This window comes from Mastigoproctus giganteus, chromosome 3, assembly GCF_048544385.1.
Source record: "Mastigoproctus giganteus isolate SK-2022 chromosome 3, ASM4854438v1, whole genome shotgun sequence".
NCBI lineage: Eukaryota > Metazoa > Arthropoda > Arachnida > Uropygi > Thelyphonidae > Mastigoproctus > Mastigoproctus giganteus.
This window is the reverse complement of record NC_143577.1, coordinates 192331511-192357161: the sequence shown is the minus strand read 5'-3', so window position 1 is coordinate 192357161 and position 25651 is coordinate 192331511. Positions and strand designations below refer to the sequence as shown.

General features: G+C 38.3%; 1 protein-coding gene across 1 annotated transcript in view; it reads left to right on the top strand.

Moving 5' to 3' along the window:
* LOC150088529 (ciliated left-right organizer metallopeptidase-like) overlaps positions 1–25651 on the top strand; it is a 189946-nt gene that overhangs the window by 121016 nt on the left and 43279 nt on the right. Inside the window, exon 14 of the mRNA XM_090370219.1 lies at positions 6414–6509. Within this exon, the coding sequence (XP_090226345.1) occupies positions 6414–6509 (96 nt within the window). The remainder of the gene's footprint in view (positions 1–6413; positions 6510–25651) is intronic.

The window sequence follows — 25651 nt, the reverse complement described above, 5'->3', positions numbered from 1 at the left end:
TATATAGGAATTTTGCTAGCAGGGAAAAGGAGGTGATTATCCCTCTGTATAAGGCAATGGTCAGGCCACGCCTTGAGTACTGCGTACAGGTCTGGAGGCCTCATTTTAGGAAGGATGTAGATTTACTTGAGCGTGTACAGAGAAGGACAAGATTGGTGAGGGGAATGAAGGGATCCTCTTATCAAGAGAGGCTTAAGTTCTGCAAATTGCAGTGGCTGGAGACTAGGCACCTGCGTGGTGATCTGATTGAGGTGTATAAGGCCTTGAATGGGTTGAGCACGCTGAATTCTGATGGGATCCTTCCACTTGTTCAGATTACCAACCTACGGGGACATAAGTTCAAATTAAGAAAGGACAGAGGTAGAATAGATGTGCGGAAATTTGCCTTTAGCCAGCGGGTGGTTAATTGCTGGAACAAACTTCCATCTGTCGTTGTGGAAGTTGATAGTTTAAATAAATTTAAGGAGGAACTGGACAGGCATTTGGAGGGAATGGTGTGATTTTTTTTTTTTTTTTGGCTGATGCTGCATAAGCTCCTACACTTGCTTTCTTGCATCATGTGCAACTACTACTACTACTTTCACCCTCGCCGTTTAATTTGGCTGCAGAAAAAGTGAAAAGAAGAGTGGAAGAGTCAGGGAAAGGAATATACCTGAATGGGCTACCCTTTGCATATGCAGATGACATAAGCCTTGTCAGTGATGATATATGATATACAGCACCTCATCTCTAATTTAATGGTACTGGAAAAAGAAGCTAATCTCATTGGCCTAAAAATAAAGAACAATAAAACAAAATACCTTGAACTTAGTAGAAATAAGAATAATGATGATACCAACTTCAACACTGGAAATTAATCAGTCAGTGTCAAGGTTCAAGTACTTGGGAAGAATTCTGAATGATTGTAATAATATCACAGAAGAAATTAATTCTAGGAGTCAGAGTAGAAAGTCAGAGTATGCTTTTATGTGGTTCAAAAAAATCCTAACTTAAAAAAAAACAAATATCTAAGAACTTGAAAATAAAGATATACAGAATGATAATACTACCTACAGGGTGATCCTATGAATGTGAAACCTGGCCACTTCCAAAGCAATCAGAGAACAGATTTTAGTCATTCAAAATCATAATTCTAAGAACAGTTTTTGGACCAAAACAAGATGAAATCACTGGAGACTGGAGAAGGCTACATAACAATTAATTAAAGGAGAAATATAGAAGTGAAAATATAATTAAAATAATAAAGGAAAGAAAATTAAGATGGGCTGGATATGCTATCCATACTGATGATGGAAGACACATCCATCAAATACTCACAGGAATCAAACTAGGAAAAGGAAAGCTGGCACACCACCCCTGAGATGGGAGGCTCGTATAAAGAAACATATTAGTGTTATTTTCGGAGGAGAGGTGAACTAGAGAGAGCTTGCACATAATAGAGAATTCTGGAATTTAGCTGTCAATGCGGTCAAGGACCCTCATGGTCCAAGCACCATGGAGTAAGTAAGTGCGGAACTACACTCAGTGTAGTGGAGAATGAAAAATACCTGGGGGTAATTGTGCAGTCAGATATGAAATTTTCTGAGCAGTGCAGACAGTCTGCAAGATTAGCTCATGGTGTCTTGTCAATGATATACAGGAATGTTTCTAGCAGGGATAAGGAGGTGATTATCCCCTTGTTATAAGGCAATGATCAGGCCACACCTTGAGTACTGTATACAGGTCTGGAGGCCTCATTTTAGGAAGGATGTAGAGCTGCTGGAACAAGTAAAGAGAAGGGCAACGAGATTGGTGAGGGGAACAAAGGGTTGCTCTTATGAAGAAATGCTTAAGTTCTGCAAATGGCTGTGTCTGGAGACTATGCACCTGTGAGGTGATCTGATTTGGGTGTATAAGGCCTTGAATGGTTTGAGCTAGCTCATTGCTGATGGAATTTGACCTCTTTCCCAGATTAATCACCTAAGGCTATATAAATTCAAATTGAGGAAAGACAGTTGTAGAATAGATGTGTGAAAATTTGCCTCTAGCCAGCGAGTGGTTGACTGCTGGAACAAACTTCTATCTATTGTTGTGGAAGTTGTCAGCTTAAATGAATTCAAAGCAGAATAGGACAAACATTTGGAGTGAATGGATGGGTGAAATGGGAAGGTTTTGATGCTGTATAAGCTTGCTTTCTTGCATCATATGCTTCTATTAATGCTAATGCTAAAGTAAGTAAATTATTAAAACAGCAAAAATATGAAATTTGTATGTAATCCAATGTCTACTAATTACAAATAATGCTATAGTTTCTGTAATAAAGGGTGTTATTTGACATTTTTTGGCAGAAAATTTGCTTCATTGGAATCTACCTGCTGTTTTTTATATGGAACCACTCCATATTTGCAACATACAAGATATGAAAAAGTTCCCATACTGGGCCAATAAAAAGAACACATGTTGAAGGAGCTCAAAAATGGTTTTATTTTTATTCAAAATAATCACCACCTAATTGTATGCACTTGTTACACTATTTTAAAAATTTCTGAAAAGAGTCAGTAAAGGTGTCCAAAGTGATGATGTTCAGTTCAGCAGTTATGTTTTTCTCTGTCCTCAACATCCTGAAATCTCTTTCCTTTGAGGGCAATTTTCTCTTGAGAAAGAAAAAGCAGCACAAAGACCTGGGGGTAATTGTGCAGTCAAATATGAAGTTTGCTGAGCGGTGCAGACAGGCTGTCAGGGCAGGTCATGGAGTCTTGTCAATGATATGTAGGAATTTTGCTAGTAGGGACAGGGAGATGATTATCCCGTTATGCAAGGCAATGGTCAGGCCACACCTAGAGTACTTGTGTACAGGTCTGGAGGCCTCATATTAGGAAGGATGTAGAGTTGCTAGAACGAGTATAAAGAAGGGCAACAAGATTTGTGAGGGGGGGGACAAAGGGGTGCTCTTACCAAGAGAGGCTTAAGTTCTGCAAATTGCAGCACCTGGAGAGTAGACACCTGCGAGGTGATCTGATTGAGGTGTATAAGGCCTTGAATTGGTGGAGCAAGCTGAATGCTGATGGGATTCTTCCACTTGCTCAGATTAAGAACCTGAGGGGGCATAGATTAAAATTGAAGAAAGACAGTTGTAGAATGGATGTGTGGAAGTTTGCCTTTAGCCAGTGGATGGTTGGTTGGTGGAACAGGCTTCCATCTTTTGTTGTGGAAGTTGATAGCCTAAAAAAAGTTAAGGCTGAGCTGGACAGGCATTTGGAACAAATGGAGAGGTGAAATGGGAGGTGTTTTTTTTTTTTTTTTTTTTTTGGCTGATGCTGCATAAGCTTGCTTTCTTGCATCATATGCCTCTGCTAATGCTAAAAAAGTCTGCTGGTGCTAAATTAGGTGAGTAGGGTGGTTAATATGTACAATGCCATGTTTTACCAAAAATATCTTCACAACAAGTGCAAAATAGGCAGGAGCATCGTTGTGCAGCAAGAACCAGCTGCCTTTCTCTGGATATTATGGCCTCCCCTGGGAAATGTTCTTCAATTGTCTTTGAAGTACCTATACTTAGAACGCAGTATTCACTCATGTACAAATTCCTTGTAACTCACACTCTGTTTGTCGAAAAACATGATCAGCATTGTCCTCATCCTGACTTCTATAAACAAAATGTTTTGGGCCTTGGTGATGATTTTGAAGTCTACTGTGTGCTCTGATGCTTTGTCTCTGGGTCGTACTGAAACACTCAGCACTATCTCCAGTGACAATACAATCAAGGAAATTAGGAATGCTCGACAAGTCTGGATTAAGTTTTTGATGGTGACACTCTTTGTTTCTTCTGCTCATCCATGAGACTGTGCAGCACAGATTTTGCACAGACTTTCCTTTTCCCTAAATTTTCATGCAAAATTTGAAGAACTGTCTCTCTATTCATATCCAACTTATCAGCCATCATTATGAGGGTCAAAAAAGAATCTCTTTCTTGAACTTTTGCGTCATTGCGAATGTCTTCATGTCATCTTTGAACTGCTTATACTATTCAAACACACTGGTACAACTACTTAATGTTTCATCACTATAAACAGTTTTTAACATTCCATATGTTTCTGTTGAGATTTTCCCAGTTTAAAGCAGAATTTGACATTCTTTTGTTGCTCCATTGCAAAATCATGCAGAATGAGCAGGAGATTTTGTGACATGGAATGTTAATGCTATCGATGAAACCGTTGTTACTTTCAACCTGTCAGCCTACTGGACAATCTCTGTACCACATCTGTTGGAGGAAGTCTGAACTACATCATACCACTTCCATTTATTTACAAACTCATCGAACATGACTGCAACAGCACCAGTCCATGAACTTTATTGCCACTCCTCATAAAACTAGGTCAGGCTTAGATTTCAGTGGTATGATTTGTGGCACTATTCAGTTTTGTTTTGTTTTTTTGGACACATTTAAGAAAATTTTGGAATACTGCTAAAAAAGGTTGATATTTTTAAAACCAATGCAAAAATTAGTAATCTTAATTTAATTATGCCTAAAAGAGTGGCGACCTTAGCATTAAGTATGCATTTTTACACTTGTGTTAATTAAATAAAAAATGGTCATTTAAATGATGTACCATGAATATCTCTTAATTGCAAATTGTATAGTATAGTATATGTTTCTAAGTTAAAATTGTCTTGTCTTTTAGTTAAATGTGCAGTAGTAGTATTATTGAAGATCTGAGGGAGATATTTTAAGTTTTCAACCTTTGATTGTTTCAACAACTGCAAGCATAAACCTTCACAATGACCTTCCTAACCAACTCTTATCCCTTCTGACTAACTCCTAACTAAGCTTCATGCTGACAAATAAATATAGGATCCAACCAAGCCTCTTCAAATCTAAGCTTTACATGTTACATTCTATACTAGTGGATTCTGATTTCCAACATTGTGTCCTCAACACTTGTACTTTGTACTGTTTTGCATATGGATAGATTTCAGTACTTCATAGGGGGGTACTGAAATACTTTGGAGAATACTGTTCAAAAGTTATGATGGACAATATTTAAATATAAAGTTTAATTTACCTTATTTCACATATGTCTCCTTCAAAGTATTCCCTTTTGGATTCAATACACTGAATCCAGTGATTTTCTCATTGTTGGAACAGTGTCTTGAAATTCTGTTTTGTAATACTCTTTTAAGTATCTACCATGATTATAGCTGAATGTCCAAGACAGATAGCATTAAAGTTTTTTTTTTCTTTTGAAAACCACTTTCATTTGAAAGCAATGAGTTGCACAGATCAGAGAGTGAGGGAGGAGGGAAAGTTTGGTCCATGGCTGGAAACTGTCCAACAGACAGATGGGTTCTTTATAAAACACTGCATCTGAATATTTGTGCTTCGCCAAAAGCTGTAATTTGATGGGTTTCTGAAGCTGTTTTACCAATCTTGGAAAAAACTTGATGCAAAATCTACTCTTCTGAATCACTCATAAACGCACGCACGCGCGCGCGCACACACACACACACACACACACACACACACACACACACACACACACACACACACACACACACACACACAGAGTATGCTGTACCCATTAAACAACTTCTCATATATATAAATAAACAAAATAGAATAGTATATGATGAGGGGAACTACCTCAAAATGCACTATCTGGGTCTGTAGTGTGAGTAGCCACAGGCAAACCTGTTAAGTGCTTCTACAACATAGAGAGCTGCGTGCCATAAATTGCCATGCAAGGGCTGTGAATTACAGGCCTTCAACTATAGGCATTGTCACGATATGGACTTGTTCCACTGGTCACAGTGCATGAAACCAGGAATGCTGCCTCTTGCACTGGTGTTCTGGACAATTGTTCCTTCTGTTGTGGCAATTTTAGGGAAGTGGCCCTAGCCTGAAAATATTTCAGGTCACAAGCAAGGACAGTGAATTCATGGTTTGAAGAGAATAACATCAGAAAATTATAGTGGCAAGCACAGAGACTAATTTCAACTCAATCTGAACATCAGTAGGATGAACTGGAATGCAGAATTAGGGCAAGGCTAAGACAGCCTTGCTGTCTTTGTTAGGGGGGCTTCTGAATGCTTTACAAGTGGAATAGAACATGGTACTACCAGCTTCCTACCAGACATTAGTGGAACTTATTTCATGATGCATTGAAACAGTAATTATAGCCAAAGGTAGGCTAACACTGTTAATTTCTTTGATGGGCTAACACTTAATTTTTTGGATAAATCATGTTTGATTTTTAACTACAAGTGGTTCATGATTTTTGTTATGATAATATATAATTGTTAATACAAGTTAGTAGCCTTTCTTGTATTATTGACAGGTTGGAAAGTAATTTTGGTTAGATTTTAACTCTGTAAATTATAGTTATGTATTCATAAATGAAGAGAAATGTTTCTGATATATTCATTTTATTTTTCAGGTGACAGCTGCTTGCTCTGCAGTTTTTTGCAAAAGTAAATCAGCTGTTGAAATTTTACTGAATGGCACATGGATTTTGTGTCCCTGTGGCACAATGGTTAGTTCTAAGTTTGGCTTTCAAAATTGTTTATATTTATTAGTTATGCAATGTAATTTTTATTACATTCATCTGTTAAGAAAGTACATATTTTTTGTCTCCAAAGAATTGTGTATTAATAATTCTAATATCACAAGAGTCTGGGTTTAGATATCTGTGTTAGATATAAAAACAATTTTTTTTTTTTTTTTTGTATGTGTAGTGCAAAGCCTAAATTTAATTTAACAATATAAGATGCCAAAGAAATATAGTAAACCCCCTCGAATAGCGGGGGTTACGTTCCTGAGAAATGTTGCTAATACATGTACTCAGTTATGGCTCCCATAGTAATAAAGGGGTTCCGTTCCAAAGTGTGAAATATATAAGAAAAACTAGTCTAAAATTTTGTTTACGTATGTATTATATGTACCTTCATAATATGACTATGTACATAGACAGTACATAGTGAAATGCAAGCATATGGCATCGAAATGAAAATAAGAAACAATTTAATATTAAATGTAATATTTATTAGAAATTTCAAACTAGCACCTTTGCTAGCAAAAAAACTTATCCCGCCAGTGCATGAGTTTCGCTAAAGTGTTGATAAAGGAGTTTTGCATTTTCACGAATGATGAGCAAATTTAATGGAATTTTATTTTTAGTTCGGTATTCTATCCACAGATTTAAAGCTTTTTCCATTTTTTCTAATTTAACATCACGAGTTACAGAGCAAATTTTTGAAGCAATTAGCGCGTTTTCACGGACACTACGGAGGATTTTTTCTTCCGATTTTTTGATTGATCATACCATTGACTCATTGATTTTATAATGTTTTGCCACTGAGGAGACACTTTCACCATTAGAAATTTTGTCTAATAACCCAATTTTATTCGCTAATGTCATCACCTTCTTTGATATTTTCACATTTCCCTTGTTATTCGTAGCCATATTTTTGTATGTCTTAGAAAGAACTTGTCCACAATAAAGTCACTTTCTTCCGTTAACACACTCGAAAAAGTCTGTTTTACACTGCAAAACGGTAGATTTATCACTTTTGTAAGCATATAAATTAAAAGCAAACGACGAAACCTTCCATGGCAAGCGCATAACACATACTGAACAAGGATTAGCGAGAAATAGCATTAGCATTAGCATTAGTAGAGGCATTTGATGCAAGAAAGCAAGCTTATGCAGCATCAGCCAAAAAAAAAAAAAAAAAAAAAAAAAGAAAAAAAGTAACATAAATAAATAAAAATAACCACTTCCACTTCACCCCTCTGTTCGTTCGAAATACCTGTCCAGCTGAGCCTTAAACTTATTTAGGCTATCAACTTCCACGACAAGGGATGGAAGTCTGTTCCACCCACCAACCACCCGCTGGCTAAAGGCAAATTTCCGCACATCTATCCTACATCTGTCTTTCCTCAATTTGAATTTATGCCCTCTCAGGTGATTTTTCTGAGCTAGAGGAAGAATCCCATCAGCATTGAGCATGCTCAAACCATTCAAGGCTTTGTACACCTCTATCAGATCACCCCGCTGGTGCCTAGTTTCCAGACACTGTAATTTGCAAAACTTAAGCCTTTCTTCGTAAGAGAACCCCTTTGTCCCATTCACCAATCTAGTTGCCCTTCTCTGTACTCGTTCCAGCAGCTCTACATCCTTCCTGAAATGAGGCCTCCAGGCCTGTATACAGTACTCTAGGTGTGGCCTGACCATTGCCTTATACAAGGGAATAATCACCTCCTTATCCCTGCTAGAAAAATTCCTATATATCATTGACAATACACCATGAGCTACTCTTGCAGCTCGTCTGCACTGCTCAGAGAACTTCATATCTGCCTGCACCACCACCCCCAGGTCCCTTTCATTCTCTACCACTGTCAGTGTAGTACCACAGAGTTGATACGTTGCTCTGGGGTTGCTGTTTCCCATATGTAGTACTTTACATTTGTCAATGTTAAACTTCATTTGCCACCTCGAAGCCCATCTGCTCAACCTTTCCAAATCCTGTTGCAGCAGCATAGTGTCAGTAGTGTCCTTGACAACCCTGCCAACCTTCGTATCGTCTGCAAACTTGGACATTAAGCCTGATATACCATCATCAATATCATTTATAAATACAGAAAACAATAAAGGCCCCAATACTGAACCCTGAGGGACTCCACTAATAACATTAGTCCACGATGAGCAGTGTCCATTGATTACCCATGCTCGCGATTTTGTTACCCCTCTCCCCCCACCCACTGAGCGCTGTTTTGACAGGGAAAGATAATTTTAGCCACGCCCATGTTTTTTTATGGCAGAAAATGTTCACGGCACTTTAAAATTAAAATTTTTTTAGGTTTCATTTTATATTAAATCAGCGATCGCGAATACGCAAAACCGCGAATACAGATACCGCGAATAGCGGGGGTTTACTGTACAATGTAATCTTTAAGAAATATATACGAGCTTTTCTGTGTAGTATAAAATTAGGAAAATGTAACATGTTTGCTCTGTGTAATGATTTTTCAATTTTAAGTGGTGGGGAAACACAGTGTAATCAGACATTTACAAACAAATAATCATAGAACCAATGTGCAGTGTGTAAAACTAAACGGAAATAGATGTAGCATTTTAAAGCAAAGATGAGTCCAGTGCTGTTTTTGTAAGAGAGAGAGAGAGGGAGAGAGAGAGAGAAAAAATAGTTTCTGAAATGCATATCCCTCACTATTTGTCTTATTTATTATTTACCACTGTTTTCCTTTTAATTTGAACCATTACCTATTATAATCCTAATATGCCCATTAAGTTGTTAATGGCTGTTCACTTCAGAACAGTGATTTGTCTGAACACAGAGCCAGACTGTAGCTGTACTGAAATTTAAAATTTTTTCAGTGGCCTAGGTGCTAATAAAAGATAGCAGTCAGATCTTTGCAATAATTTACTTATTTATAAATGTATAATAATAATAATTTTGCTATTTTGCAAAATTTGATGCAAATTAGCGATATTTTGCTATTTTAACATTAAATCTCATTGGTATATAGCACATTTTTTATGTTGGTTCCACTGACATCTCTTAAAACAAGACTCTGGAATCCTCTTCTGGGCATTCCCCCTCCCACCATATGCTGTGTTATCATACAGGTACATCATTCAGAGGTGCCTCTGTAGCCAGGTGGGCAGGAGCAGCAGAGCGTAGCACACTCTTCTTGATTAGACTGGGGTTCGAGCCCGTGACCACCAAATACGGAGGATGTGGAAAGGTCAGGGAATGACCATCGCATATACCCGGAGAAATATGGCCTTAGTTGCTAATGCTCCTAAAAACCAAATAACAAACACAAACAACAACAACAACACATCATTCAGAAATGTTTCACTGATAGTGAGATAGCTATTTTGTTTTTTGTTATTTAATTTTTTTTTACGAGCATTAGCAACTAAGGCCATATTGCTCCGGGGATATGTGGTGGTCATTCCCTGACCTTTCTGCATCCTCTGTATTTGGTGGTGACGGGCTCAAACCCCGGTTTAATCAAGAAGCGTGTGCTACGCACTGCTGCTCCTTCCCACCTGGCTATGGAGGTGCCTTTTGTGAGATAGCAAAATTGGACATGGAAGGGGAGGGGAAAAAAAAAAAAAAACTCTAGGCATTGGACTGAGAGAAAAAGATGAGGTACTGATGACTTTGAAAATATGCTATGTTCAATTGTTGCAGGTGTCAATAATCAAAATTATTCCAAGCTGTGTCCTATTGTGGTGACCGTTTCCAACAAAAATAAATTGTCAAATTGAAAGCAGATTGCTCTCATTGTTGGCAGTGAGAGCAACTGTTATGGCAGACTTGAAAACTGGAGTAGTAGTAGCAGAGAAATGCTAAAAAGAAAGACAGATTGATAGTTCCAGTTAATGCATACCACTAAAGCGAAATGATTTTGATGACGGTACATTGCAGCCAAATCTCCAGATTTATGCAATCTGCAGTTTTTGCCCATCTCTGTTCTCACCTCTGTCAAAACCAGACAGTTCTATTGCCAACTCAGCTAAAGATAAAGCTGACCTGCTAGCATCCTACTTTTCTTCTAACTCATGTATTGATGATCTTGGTAAACCACCTCCTACCATTCCCACTCATCATCATCAGCCATTTTCAATCCACTGCAGGATGAAGGCCTCTCCAGCAACTTTCCAGTTCCTTCTGTTTTGAGCACTGGTCATCCATTTACTACTTAAAAACTCATGAATTTCATCTATCCATCTCCGCCTTTGTCTTCCAGGTTTTCTTCTAGCTCCTCTTGGGTACCCATTCTGTTATTTTCTTAGTCCATCTGTTGTCATGTCTTCGAGCTATGTGTCCTGCCCAAGACCATTTTAGTTCTTTAGTTTTGATAAGAATTTCCTTTACTTGAGTTTGCTGCTTAATCCATGTGTTTCTTTTCTTATCTAACAGTCTGATTCCCAATATAATTCGTTCCATTCTTCGCTGTGTAGTTCTTAGCTTCTCTTCCATTCTTTTGGTGAGTGCCCAAGTTTCACTTCCATAAGTCATGGTGGGGAGTATACATTGATTCATTATTTTACGTTTCAGACAAACTGGGATATTGCTCTTCAGTATGTGACTATATTTCCTGAATGCTATCCATCCAAAATTTATTCTTCTCTTGACTTCCAGCCATTTATCATTATTACAGCTAATAACTTGTCCCAGATAAGTATATGACTCCACCTTTTCAATTACTGCTCCTTAAATCATTATTTCCCTTTCTGTGGCATACTTGTTCATCATTACTGTTGTTTTAGCCATATTCATCTTTAGTCCAAAATCCTTACTAACTGTGCATAACTGATTAAGATTTTCCTCTAATTCTTTGGGATCGTGGCTTATGACCACAATGTCATCTGCAAATCGTAAATGGTTTAGGTACTCTCCGTTCACATTGACTCCTTTCTGCGACCAGTCTAATCTTCTGAAAGCTTCCTCAAGGGCAGCAGTAAACAGCTTCGGAGATATTGTGTCTCCTTGTCGAACTCCTTTCTCGATTTTAAATTTGCTACTGTCTTTATCTAGTCTAATAAAGGATGTAGCACTCTCATATATTTTCTTCAAAATCATAATATATGGTGTATCTATGCCTTGTCTTTCCAGTGCCCGAAACATTGCCTTATGCTGTATGGAGTCAAATGCCTTTTCATAATCCACAAATGCCAGGCATAATGGTGTTTTATATTCATTTGCTTTCTCCATTAGCTGTGATATTACGTGAAGGTGATCCATAGTTGAGAATCCTGTCCTAAAGCCAGCTTGCTCTTTTGGTTGATTCTCATCAAGTATTCTTTCTAATCTGTTAGTAATGACCCTTGTGAACAACTTGTAGATATGAGATAACAAGCTAATTGGTCTATAATTTCCAATTTCTGATTTATCTCCTTTCTTATGCAGCAAAACTATGATTGCATTATTCCACTGCTTAGGCATCACACCTTTTCTAATGCACTTTGTGAAGAGCCTTGCCAGTTTTTGTGTTATGTCTCTTCCTCCCAATTTTAACAACTCTGCAGTAACTTCATCTTCCCCCGGGGCTTTCCGATTCTTCATTTTCTTCAATGCATGTTCTACCTCATCAGGAAGAATATCGGGTATGTCGTATGTGTTGCTACTTTGCAAGCCATCTTCCCCACTGCTGGTATCATTCCCTCGATCCTTGTATAATTCTCTATAGTAGTCTTCTGCTATTTGAATTATGCCTTCTCTGCTGTTTATAAGTACACCATCGCTATTCTTCAGTTTCAGTATCATTTGTCTTTCTGTATTACTGCTCATGGCTGCTAATTTAAATCCTTTGTTTTCCCTTAATGCTTGTTCTACTTTTCTTGTGTTAAATCTTCTTATGTCCTCTCTGAGTCTCTTTCTAATGGCTTTGCATAACTCAGTATATTCAATTTTCTCCCTGTCAGTGTTTTTCTTGCTCTTCATTTGTCATCTTTGGTTCATCATGACAAGTGTTTCTTGACTAATTTTTTCTTCTTTGGATTTCTGTTTCCCTATAGGTTTCTTGGGCTTTATCACTTTCAGAAAGTTGTAATATTCCTCGTCGATATCTTGGTCCTGAGCAGTCTGCAGAAGCTCAAACTTGTTCTTAAGTTCCAGTACATACTGCTTTTTTTTCTCCTCCTCTGTTATTTCAAAGACCTTTGTATTATTTACTCGAGTCAGTTTTTTCCTTTCCTTTCCTACATCTATACCAAGTGTACATCTTACCATTCTGTGATCACTTCCAACATTTACCTTATTCAGGTGTGGTGCCTCCGTAGCCAGGTGAGCAGGAGCAGCAGTGCGTAGCACACGCTTATTGATTAGACCGGGGTTCGAGCCCGTGACCACCAAATACGGAGGATGCGGAAAGGTCAGGGAATGACTACCGCATATCCCGGAGTAATATGGCCTTAGTTGCTAATGCTCCAAACAACAACAAACAAACCTTATTCAGGATGGTAACATCATTCACAATATATCTTCTGTTAGTGAGGATGAAGTCGATTTCATTAGTTGTTAATCCATTTGGACTCTTCCATGTCCACTTTCTGTTCACCCTTTTCTTGAAAAAAGTGTTCATTACTGACATTCCTTGAGATTCTGCAAATTCCACAAGTCTTTCACCTCTTTTATTTCTTTCCCCAATTCCAGAATTTCCTATAGTTCCTCTTTCTGCACTGTTTTGCCTTTTTCCAACCTTAGCATTGAAGTCCCCCATAATAATAGTGTAGTGGGTTTTCTGCTCATCTAGAATACTCTCAATTTCAGTGTACATTTCTTCAACCTCATTCCCACTATACTCCACTTAATACCTGCCATTTCTTCAACCCCATTCCCACTATGCTCCACTTAATACCTGCTGTGGTTTTCTGTCAAAAGGATGTCAGAAGAATTTTCAATTATCTTGATGTCAAGAAAGCTCCAGGTCCTGATGGTATTTCCATAGTTGTTCTCAAAACCTGTCTCCTGAGCTTCCTCCTGTCCTCCTGTTCCATCACCTTTTTACACTTTCTTATTCTACTGGTATTTTTCCTTCTTCTGCTTGAAAATTTGCCCATGTCCAGCAAGTTCCTGAAAAAGGGCAACAGATCCCTCCCATCCAGTTATAATCCCATTGCACTTACCTCAACACTTTCTAAAAGTAGTGGAGAAATACATTAACCGCCAACTCCAAAACTATCTTAGCATTAGCATTAGCAGAGGCATATGATGCAAGAAAGCAAGCATATATAGCATCAGCCAAAAAAAATAAACAAAAAACCCCCTTCCTGTTTCATTCATCCATTTACACCAAAAGTTTGTCTAGTTCAGCCTTGAATTTATTTAAGCTGTAAACTTTCACAATGACAGATGGAAGCTTTTTCCAGCAATCGATCATCCGCTGGCTAAAGGAAAATTTCAACACATCTATCTACAGCCGTCTTGCCTCAATTTGAATTTATACCCCCTCAGGCGTGAAATCTGAACAAGAGGAAGAATGCCATCAGCATTGAGCTTGCTCAAATCATTCAAGGCCTTATACACCTCAATCAGATCACCTCATAGGTGCCCAATCTCAAGACGCTGCAATTTGCGGAACTTAGTCCTCTCTTTGTAATGGCAACCTTTTGTTCTGCTCACTAATCTTGTTGCACTTCTCTGTACTCATTCTAGTAATTCAGCATCTTTCCTAAAATGAGGCCTACCGACCTGTATGCAGTACTCAAGGTGTGGCCTGACCATTGTCTTATAGAAGGGGATAATCACCTCCATATCCCTGCTAGCAAAATTCCTATATATCATTGACAAGACCTCATGAGCTACTCTTGCAGCCTGTCTGCACTGCCAAGAAAACTTCATATCTGACTGCACAAATTCCTCCAGGTCTTTTTCATGCTTCACTACCCTGAGTGTAGTACTGCATAGTAGTATGTTACTCTACGGTTACTGCTACCCATATGCAGTACTTTGCATTTATGAATGTTAAACTGCCACCTCTCATCCATCTACTCAACTTTTCTAGACCCTGTTGCAGTAGCGTACTGTCCTTACTGTCATTAACAACCCTACCAACCTTCGTATTGTCTGCAAACTTGGACATTAAGCCTCATATATATCTTCATCGGTATCATTGATAAATACAGAAAACAAAAATGGGCCCAACACAGACTCCTGGGGTATACCACTAATAACATTAGTTCATGAAGAGCAGTGTCCATTGATTACCACTCTATCTTCTCCCCCCTCAACCATCCATTTATCCATAGCAGCAACTTGTCCTTAATGCTATACTGCTCCAACTTGTACAGTAGTCTTCCATGTGCAACAGTATCAAAAGCTTTCCTGAAATCCAAGTATATGATATCAAAATTATTTTTTGCATCCAGTTCCTTTGTGACCACGTCATAGTATCCAATCAAATTAGTCAGACAAGACTTCCCCGTAACAAACCCATGCCGTGTCTGTATTATTACTACAGCCATGTCTACATGATCCTGCATCACTTCTTGAACCAGTGACTCCATTATTTTCCAAGGAACAGAAGTTAAACTAACAGGTCTGTAATTACTCATGTCACTCTTTAATCCAGGGATACATTTGTACATCTCCAGTCCATGGGGACTGGAGATGTGCATGAGTCACAGCCATGGCTAAGGGTCTCCTTACATCCTTTGCTGCCTCCTTTAATATAACTGGATACATTCCATCTGCCCCAGGTGTCTTTCTTATGTTTAACTTCAGCAATTTCTCCTTCACTTTGCTTTCATTTATTACAAAATCATTTAGCTCCTTGCCAGAATTTGATAAACTTCTGTCATTCCCCTCCCTGAATAACTCCTCATGTGTGAACGAAGATGCAAAATACTCATTCGGATTTTCAACTACCTGAGCAGCATAATCAATGATTGAACCATCAATATGAATTGGACCAATTCTGATTCTGATTGGACCAATTCTGATTCATCCCCTTCCTTGTAGAGTTTACATAAGTAAAGAAGTCTTTACGGTTTTTCTTTGCATCCTTTGTGAAAGATTTCTCATAATCTGCCTTTGCTTGCCTAATCTTCTTCATCACTTGATTACAGACTATCTTATATTTACCATAGACATCTGTCTCCTGATAATTTGTGTCCCATGCATTTTTCTTTTCTGCCACGCATCTCATTAGTTCATCTGACATCCATTTAGGCCTAAACCTTGAACAGTGTTTCTTAGATGGTATGAAAAACCTAGTAGCTTCCAAGATTAATTCCTTGAATGCTTCCTATTTAGAATTTGCTGTTGGTAACATCATCAATTGGTCCCGCTGTATAGAATTTAAAAATTTTCTGAGATCACCTTTATGAAAGCAAAAACTCTTCCCTTTACCCCTTATGGTAGTTACATCCTTTAGTAAATCCCACATTAGTACACTGTGATCACTGTCACCTAGTGGTTCCTTTATCTGAAGATCTTAATGCATGAATAATCACTGCTGATAATCAGATCAAGAGTATTACTCCCTGTGGTTGTCTCTCAAACATGTTGCTGTAGAAAACAGTCATCCAATAAATCCACAACAGTCTTGCTAGTGTGCGAGTGACCAATCCACAAGTTCAGCCTACATCTGGGAAGTTAAAATCCCCCATTAGAAGACAATCTGATTTACTCGCCCAATCTATTTCTCTGTAGAGTTGTTCATTGTACTCATCAGAGTCATTAGGCCTATAACACACTCCTGCTCTCAACTTTGCTTTCCCAGTGCTTATAGTAGTGGTGGCATGTGATGCAAGAAAGAAAGTGTATGAGCCTATGCAGCATCAGCCAAAAAAAAAAAAAAAAAAAAATCACACCATTCCCTCCAAATGCCTGTCCAGTTCCTCCTTAAATTTATTTAACCTATCAACTTCCACAATGACAGATGGAAGTTTGTTCCAGCAATTAACCACCCCATGGCTAAATGCAAATTTACACACATCTATTCTACATCTGTCTTTTCTTAATTTGAATTTATGCCCCCTTAGGTTCGTAATCTGAACAAATGGAAGGATCCCATCAGAATTCAGCGTGATCAATCCATTCAAGGCCTTATGCACCTCAATCAGATCACCGTGCAGGTGCCTAGTCTCCAGCCACTGCAATTTGCAGAACTTAAGCCTCTCTTGGTAAGAAGATCCCTTCATTCCCCTCACCAATCTTGTTGCCCTTCTCTGTACATGCCCAACCAAATCTACATCCTTCCTAAAATGAGGCCTCCAGACCTGTATGCAGTACCCAAGGCGTGGCCTGACCATTGCCTTATACAGAGGGACAATCACCTTTTCCTTGCTAGAAAAATTCCTATATATCATTGACAAAACGCAATGATCTGCCTTGGCAGCCTGTCTGCATTGCTCAGAAAACTTCATATCTGACTGCACAATTACTCCCAGGTCTTTTTCATTTTCTACCACCTTAAGTGTAGTACCACACAGTTGGTACGTTTCTCTGGGGTCACTTCTAACCATATGCAGTACTTTGCATTTGTCAAGGTTAAACTTCAGTTGCCACTTCTTAGCCCATCTGCCCAAATTATCTAGATCCTGTTGCAGTAGCACACTGCCATTACTGTCATTAACAACCCTGCCAACCTTTGTATCATCTGCAAACTTCGACATTAAGCCTGATATACCTTCATCAATATCATTGATAAATATAGAAAACAACAGTGGACCCAACACCAAATCCTGTGGGACTCCACTAATAACATTAGTCAACAAAGAGCAGCACCCATTGATTACCACCCTCTGTCTTCTCCCACTTAACCATCCTTTTATCCATTGTAGCAACTTACCCTTAATACCATTCTGCTCCAATTTGTACAATAGTCTTCCATGTGCAACAGTGTCAAAAGCTTTCCTGATATCCAAATATATGATATCAAAATTATTTTTGCATCCAGTTCCTTTGTAACCACATCATAATATCCTATCAAATTTGTCAGACAAGACTTTCCCTTAACAAACTCATGCTGTGTAAGAATTATTGCTGCAGTCGTGTCTAGATGATTCTGCAGTGCATCTTTAACCAGTGATTCCATTATTTTACCCAGAACAGAAGTTAAACTAACTGGTCTGTACTTACTTGTGTCACCCTTCGATCCCCCTTTGTGAATTGGGGATACATGTGCACATCTCCAGTCCATGGGGACCTCCCCTGAGTCCAAGGATGCTCTCATAATTATGGCTAAGGGTTTGCCTAGTTGCTTCGCTGCCTCCTTTAATATAACTGGATAGATCCCATCGACCCCAGGTGCCTTTCTTATGTTTAACTTCAACAATTTCTCCTGTACTTTGCTCTGTTATTACAAAATCATTAGGCGCCTCCGTAGCCAGGTGGGGAGGAGCAGCAGTGCGTAGCACATGCTTCTTGATTAGACCGGGGTTCGAGCCCGTCACCACCAAATACAGAGGATGCAGAAAGGTCAGGGAATGCCCACCGCATATCCCGGAGCAATATGGCCTTATTTGCTAATGCTCCTAAAAACCAAATAATAACAACAACAACAACAACAAAATCATTAAGCACCCTGCTACAATTTGATAACCTTCTGCCATTTTCAAACCTTAATAACTCCTCATGTGTGAATGTAGATGCAAAATACTCATTCAGTTTGTTTGCTATCTGAGCAGGATCATCAACAGTCGAACCATCGATATCAAGTGGACCAATCAGATTCATCTCCTTCCTTTTAGAATTTATAAGTAAAGAAATCCTTGCTGTTTTTCTTAGCATCTTTTGCCAAAGATTTCTCGTAATCTGTCTTCGCCTGCCTAACCTCCTTTGTGACCTGATTATAGACTTGCTTATATCTGCCATAGGCTTCTGAGTCGCTTGATAATTTAGATGCGTTTTTCTTCTCTGTCACGAGTCTCATTAGTTCATTTGATAACCATTTAGGCCTAAACATTGAACAATATTTCTTAATAGGTATGAAACTTTTACTAGCATCCACGATTAATTCCTTGAATTCTTCCCACTTAGAATTTACTGTTGGTAACATCGTCAGTTGATCCCACTGTACAGAATTTAAAAACTGTTTGAGACCACTGTACTCACCTTTACAGAAGCAAAAACCCTTTCCTTTACCCCTGATGGTAATTATATCTTTAAGTAAATCCCACATCAGTACACTGTGATCACTGCCACCTAGTGTTTCCTTTATCTGCAAATTCTTAATACACGAATGATCACTGCTGATAACCAGATCAAGAGTATTACCCTTTCTGGTTGCCTCTCGAACATGCTGCTGCAGAAAACAATCATCCAATAAATCCACAAAAGTCTTTCTAGTGTGTGAGACATTATGTCACACCAAACTGACTTAACACTGCACTGTTCACCCAAGTCAGCTGAATGTACTTCCTTAGATTTTATGTGACCCTTTTAACAGCATGACCCCTTCTCCCTTGGTATCCTGTCTATCCTTTCTGTACACATTGTACACCTTAAATTCCAATTCTGCATTATTTATCTCTGTGTGACACTATATCTCTGATATCCCAACAGTATCCACCTTTGATGTGTTCACCAGCACTTCAAATTCATTGAATTTATTTACTTTACTCTTAGCATTAGTGTACATGCTTCTTTTCTTACTCTCAGTTACCCTAACACAACCCATATATAGGAATTATCCCGACTTATGTAAGGGTTGCATATCAGTGAACACTACGCAAGCTGGAATTTCTCCCATGCTTGTGCAGCACTCGCAACTGTGGTCGCTGAATTGACTGAATCAAAAAAGAAACATTCGACGAACATATAAATAGAATTATTTATTGTATTTATTCAATTTTTTATCTCATGCGCAGGAAAAATACAAAAGCGTGCAATTTAAAAAAATTATAAAATTACAAAAAAAGAGCGGAGGCATAACGTCAGTAAGTTTTACCTCTTGAACAGCATTGCCAGAATTGATATCTTCAGCCGATAAGTACAATGCTGTGGAGGTTGAGGATTGTGGAGATTTAAAAGGGAGTCGGCCTCTCAACCTTACGAAAGAACATATTAATGGATGACTGGACGATGGCTTTTTTCTTTTCATTGTTGCTTTCTTTGTAGCAGGCAAGCATATCATTCACCCATCTGTTAACATTGAAGAATCGTTCGCTGTCAAGATCCATCTTTTCAAACCTTGCCATTGCCATCTCTCTGGTGATGAAGCGTCTCAGCTCCTCATTTGGTTCATCTTGAGCTTCGTCAGCATTTTCTTCTTTCACTGTCGCTGCGTGCAAGTCAATAAGTTCTTCATTAGATAATTCCTTTTCTTCTTCCTATTAACTCCTCCATGCAATAGAGGACAAACTTTGTTCTGCTTCTTAATCATTTTCATCTTCATTTCTAAATCAATTTTGTTTCGTTTCCTGGCACTACCACCACTTGCACTTTTCATTGGTCGCTTTCCCTTCATCATTGTAATACGTAAATAGGAATGAAGAGAAGTTTCTGAAAATTTGTTTTTTTTTATTATTGAAGATTTCAGTGAAGGGGAACATGTTTCACCACAATAGCGTAAAAACCCACACACTTGCAGTTATCGGTATTATCGTAAATGTAATAAGATCAAGTTTAACCCGTTTATAATTAGATGCACTAACAGAAAATCCCAATAAACCAGAAAGTGCAAATTGTTTTTGTTGTTTTATGATCGTGACCTCCAGAAATGTGCTTTAGAAAAATATCACAAAGACGTTCAAAATTGATTCTTATAACAGAAACATATGATAACAATGAAAGGGTAGTGCAATTTTCGTTATAAATATGACTTTTTAGAGAGATAAATAGCTTAGTAATATAGTGAAATTTTCAACTTTTAAGGATTTTGAACGAATTACAAAAAAAAAAAAGAAAAAGAAATGTGTTATTGGGTTCACATTATGATATTTTCACGATACCTTAAATTTTTTTGTATGGGATGCAAAATATGTATCCATTATTTTTTAAAGTTTGTACCTGCCGGCGAAAACTTACGTAAAGTCGAATTTCTGTAAGTTGGGTATTACGTAAGTCAGAGAGTTGCTGTATTTACTTGTTCCATGATAACTCCCAGCAGTCCTTGAAATCCTCAGCACCTCACTTTCCAGGCTACTGTTCATTCCATTTGAAGCAGTGCAAGAATCACTTGAAACCTTTCATCTTAACAATGATTGCCAGTATGGATTGTGTCAGTGTCAATCCATAGGTGATATTCTGGGTTATGTTATCCATCTATTAGCATTAGCAAAGGCACATGATGCAAGAAAGTAAGCTTATATAGCATCAACCAAAAAAAAAAACAAAAAAAAACCCCCTTATTTCACTCATCCACTTGCTCCAAATGTTTTTCAAGTTCTGCCTTGAATCTATTTAAGCTATCAACTTCTATAATAACAGATGGAAGTTTGTTCCAGCAGTCAACCACCCGCTGGCTAAAGGCAAATTTCCGCACATCTATTCTATAACCGTCTTTCCTCAATTTGAATTTATGCTCTCTCAGGTGATTATTCTGAGCAAGAGGAAGAATCCCATCAGCATCGAGCATGCTCATGCTTTATACACCTCAATCAGATCACCTCGCAGGTGCCTAGTCTCCAGACACTGTAATTTGCAAAACTTAAGCCTTTCTTCGTAAGAGCAACCCTTTGTTCTATTCACTAATCTTGTTGCCCTTCTCGGTACTCGTTCCAACATCTCTACATCCTTCTTAAAATGAGCATCTACATCCTTCTTAAAACTTAAGCCTTTCTTCGTAAGAGCAACCCTTTGTTCTATTCACTAATCTTGTTGCCCTACTCGGTACTCGTTCCAACATCTCTACATCCTTCTTAAAATGAGCATTTACATCCTTCTTAAAACTTAAGCCTTTCTTCGTAAGAGCAACCCTTTGTTCCATTCACTAATCTTGTTGCCCTTCTGTACTCGTTTCAACAGCTCTACATCCTTCTTAAAATGAGGCCTCCAGACCTGTACACAGTACTCAAGGTGTGGCCTGACCATTGCTTTATACAAGGAGATAATGACCTCCTTATCTCTGCTAGAAAAATTCCTGTATATCATTGAAAGACACCATGAGCTACTCTTGCAGACCATCTTCACTGCTCAGAAAACTTCATATCTGCCTGCACAATTACCCCCAGATCCTTTTCATTCTCTACCACTTTCAGGGTGGTACCACAGAGTTGATACGTTATTCTGGGATTACTGCTTCTCATATGTAGTACTTTACATTTGTCAATGTTAAACTTTATTTGCCACCTCTCAGCCCATCTGCTCAACTTTTCTAGATTCTATTGCAGCAGTGTACTGTCATTAGTATCATTAACAACCCTGCCAACCTTCGTATCGTCTGTAAACTTGGACATTAAGCCTGATATACCATCATAAATATCATATATAAATACAGAAAACAATGATAGACCCAACACCGAACCCTGAGGGACTCCACTAATAACATTAGTCCACGAAGGGCAGTGTCCATTGATTACCACTCTCTGTCTTCTCCAACTCAACCATCCCTTTATCCATAGCAACAATTTGCCTCCAATGCCACTGCTCCAATTTGTGCAGCAGTCTGCCTTGTGCAACAGTATCAAAGGCTTTTCTAAGATCCAAATATATATGATATCAAAGTTATTCTTTGCATCCAGTTCCTTTGTGACTCATCATAGTATCCAATCAAATTAGTCAGATAAGACTTCCCCTTAACAAAACCATGCTGTGTCCAAGCTATAACTGGTCTTGTCTAGATGATCCTGCAATGCTTCTTTAACCAGTGTCTCCATTAATTTCCCTGGAACAAAAGTTAAACTAACAGGTCTCTAATTACCTGTCTCTCCCTTTGATCCTCCTTTGTGGATTGGGGTCACATTTGCACATCTCCAGTCCATGGGTACCTCCCCTGAATCCAGGGAAACTCTCATAATTATGGCTAAGGGTTTGATTACGTCCTTTGCCGCTTCCTTTAATATAACTGGATAGATTCCATCCACCCCAGGTGCCTTTCTTGTTTATCTTCAACAATTTCTCCTCCACTTTACTCTCAGTTATTACAAGATTATCTAGCTTACTGCCAGAGTTTAACTCACCTCTGGCATTCCGCTCCCTGAATATAACTCCTCATGTGTGAATGTCAATGCAAAATATTCATTTAGTTTGTTAGATACCTGAGCAGGATCATCAACAGTTGAACCATCGATATCAAGTGGACCAATCTGATTCATTCCCTTCCTTCTAGAGTTTACCTAAGTAAAGAACTCTTTGCTGGTTTTCTTTGCATCCTTTGCCAAAGATTTCTCGTAATCTGCCTTCGCCTGCCTAACCTCCTTTGTAACTTGGTTACAGACCAGCTTATATCTATAGGCTTCTGTGTCATATGTTAATTTATATGTATCCCATGCATTTTTATTCTCTGTCACATGTCTAATTAGTTCATCTGACATCCATTTAGGCCTAAATCTTGAACATATTTCTTTGTTGGTATGAAAAGTCTAGTAGCTTCCAAGATTAATTCTTTGAATGCTTCCCATTTTGAATTTGCTGTTGGTAACATCATCAGTTGGTTCCACTGTATAGAATTTAAATACTGTCTCAGACCACCGTAGTCACCTTTACGAAAGCAAAAACCCTTCCCTTTACCTCTGATGGTAGTTACCTCTTTGAGTAAATCCCACTTCAGCACACTGTGATCACTGCCACCTAGTTGTTTATTTATCTGCAGATTCTTGATGCTGTTTGTTTTTGTTATTTGGTTTTTAGGAGCATTAGCAACTAAGGCCATATTGCTCCGGGAATATGCGGTGGTCATTCCCTTGACCTTTCCGCATCCTCCGTATTTGGTGGTGACGGGCTCGAACACTGGTCTAATCAAGAAGCATGTGCTACGCACTGCTGCTCCTTCCCACCTGGCTACGGAGGTGCCCAATCTTGATGCATGAAGAATCACTACTGATAATCAGATCAAGAGTATTACTCCCTCTAGTTGCCTTCCAAACATGCTGCTGTCGAAAACAATCATCCGATAAATCCACAAAAGCCAAGTTACACAAGTGTGTAAGTGACCAACCCACAAATTCCAGTCAATACCCGGGAAATTAAAATCCCCCATTATAAGACACTAATTTACTCGCCCACTATTTCTCTGCACGATTGCGCATTATACTCATCAGACAAATGACATTGGACAAATGTCATTTGTCTTGATGAGTTCATTCATTGGAAGTCTGGTGAAACTCAAGCAATTACTCTTGACATTTCAAATGCTTTTGATAGTGTTTGGCATAAAGATCTGAATAAGCTTCCACCTTATGGTTTGCCAACAGCTGTCAAACCATAATTAGAAATGGTTTTCTCCAATTGGATATCTAGTTTTCTCTGTGACCACCCACTGTAGGTGATGGTAGATGTCTGTCTTATAACTCTTATGCACTAATGCTGGTATTCCACAAGGGTTAATTCTTTCTCCCACTTTTTTCCTCTTGTATATTAATTACCTACTTCCATTGATTGGAAATCCTATCCATATTTTTGCTGATGACAGCACATCTCATTCCAGTTTGAGAAACCTTATCCTCCATAAAATGCTTCACCTTCTTGAATATTTATTACTAATTCCTTAAATGCTGATCTGGAACCTCCGTAGCCAGGTGGGAAGGAGCAGCAGTGCGTAGCACACGCTCCTTGATTAGACCGGGATTCGAGCCCGTCACCACCAAATACGGAGGATGCGGAAAGGTCAGGGAATGACCACCGCATATCCCGGAGCAGTATGGCCTTAGTTGCTAATGCTCCTAAAAAACCAAAAAAAAAAAAAACAAAAATAACAAAAATGCTGATCTCTAGATAATTTTCAAATGGGACAAAGATAACTTATGCAATTTCAATCCTCTAAAACTTTTGTCCTATCTTTTATCTCACGAAAAGGATTCTTCTGCTCTTATGCTTATCTTCGATAACACTCAGATTTCTAGACAAGACTACAAATCTGTATTAGGGATTAGTCTGACTTCTAACCTTCCTTGGCATAAACACATCACAAATATTGTTTCCTCTGCATCTAAAAAACTGTTTTTTTTTTTGTTTTGCATGTGTTATTATGTTTCTTCTAAACAGCTACCCACTCTGTACAAATGTTAAGTCTGCCCTGCCATGGAAATTTGTTCCGACATCAAGCGCAGTGCCCTCATAATTTTCTCTCTGGCTTATGGACTCCATTCTAAAGAGGCCAGTTAGGTTAATTAATGATCCATCTCTTACAAAGTCTCTCCACTCCCTCTCTCATAGATGTTCTGTTTCGGCTGCTTGCCTTTTCTATAGATATTTACATGGTACATGGTCACTGTTCTTCTGAATTGACTGCTAAAATGTCCCCTTTATAATGTCTTCCAAACCAGTCCGAACACGTGCTACCCCCAGTCAACATTCACTTACTGTCAAACTTTAAACTCACAGAACCAACTTTTCTTTCTCATTTAGCCATTCAACTTACATTTTTTTTTGTAATAACTTCCCTTCATGTGTATTTTCTGAAAATTGTAGTGTATAGAAATTCATGTGTAAATGTCGACAAGTATCTTTAATTTTCTTAACCTTCAACCCATGCATAGTGCTAAGTGTTATAGGTTCTAGTCTATTTTGTGTTTGGTATTTCATAAAAAGAAAAAAAAAAAAAAATACCTACATTGTGGCAACATGCAGAGATCCCTGTGAATGAACTGGATCGTGCAAAAGGATCATACTAATGGAGAAAAATGGAGAGAAAGCTAAAAGTTTTAGCACAGGTTATTAGTTTTCCAGTAAATAAAGGTTATTTGTTGTTATGTATTTGAATAATAATCATATGGCATTGTATATCTGTGTGGTGTTCTGTTATAGATGTCTCTATCACAGAAGTTCCCAATCTTTTTTTTTTTACCTTGAGCTCCTCTAAAATTTTTCATTAATCTCGTGTCACCCCATGTTCATGAACAAGTGACAGATTAACAGATTGGACATAATTTAGCTATGAATATACAGGCAGTTCCCACTTTGTGAGTTCCCAGGTTTACGAGTTCTTTTTTTTTCAAATAGCAAGTGTCAACAGAATAAAAAATATGAACATTAATTGCAATAAATAAATGCTAAACATTCATAAATACAGCATTTCAAACCATGCGTCTGGCTA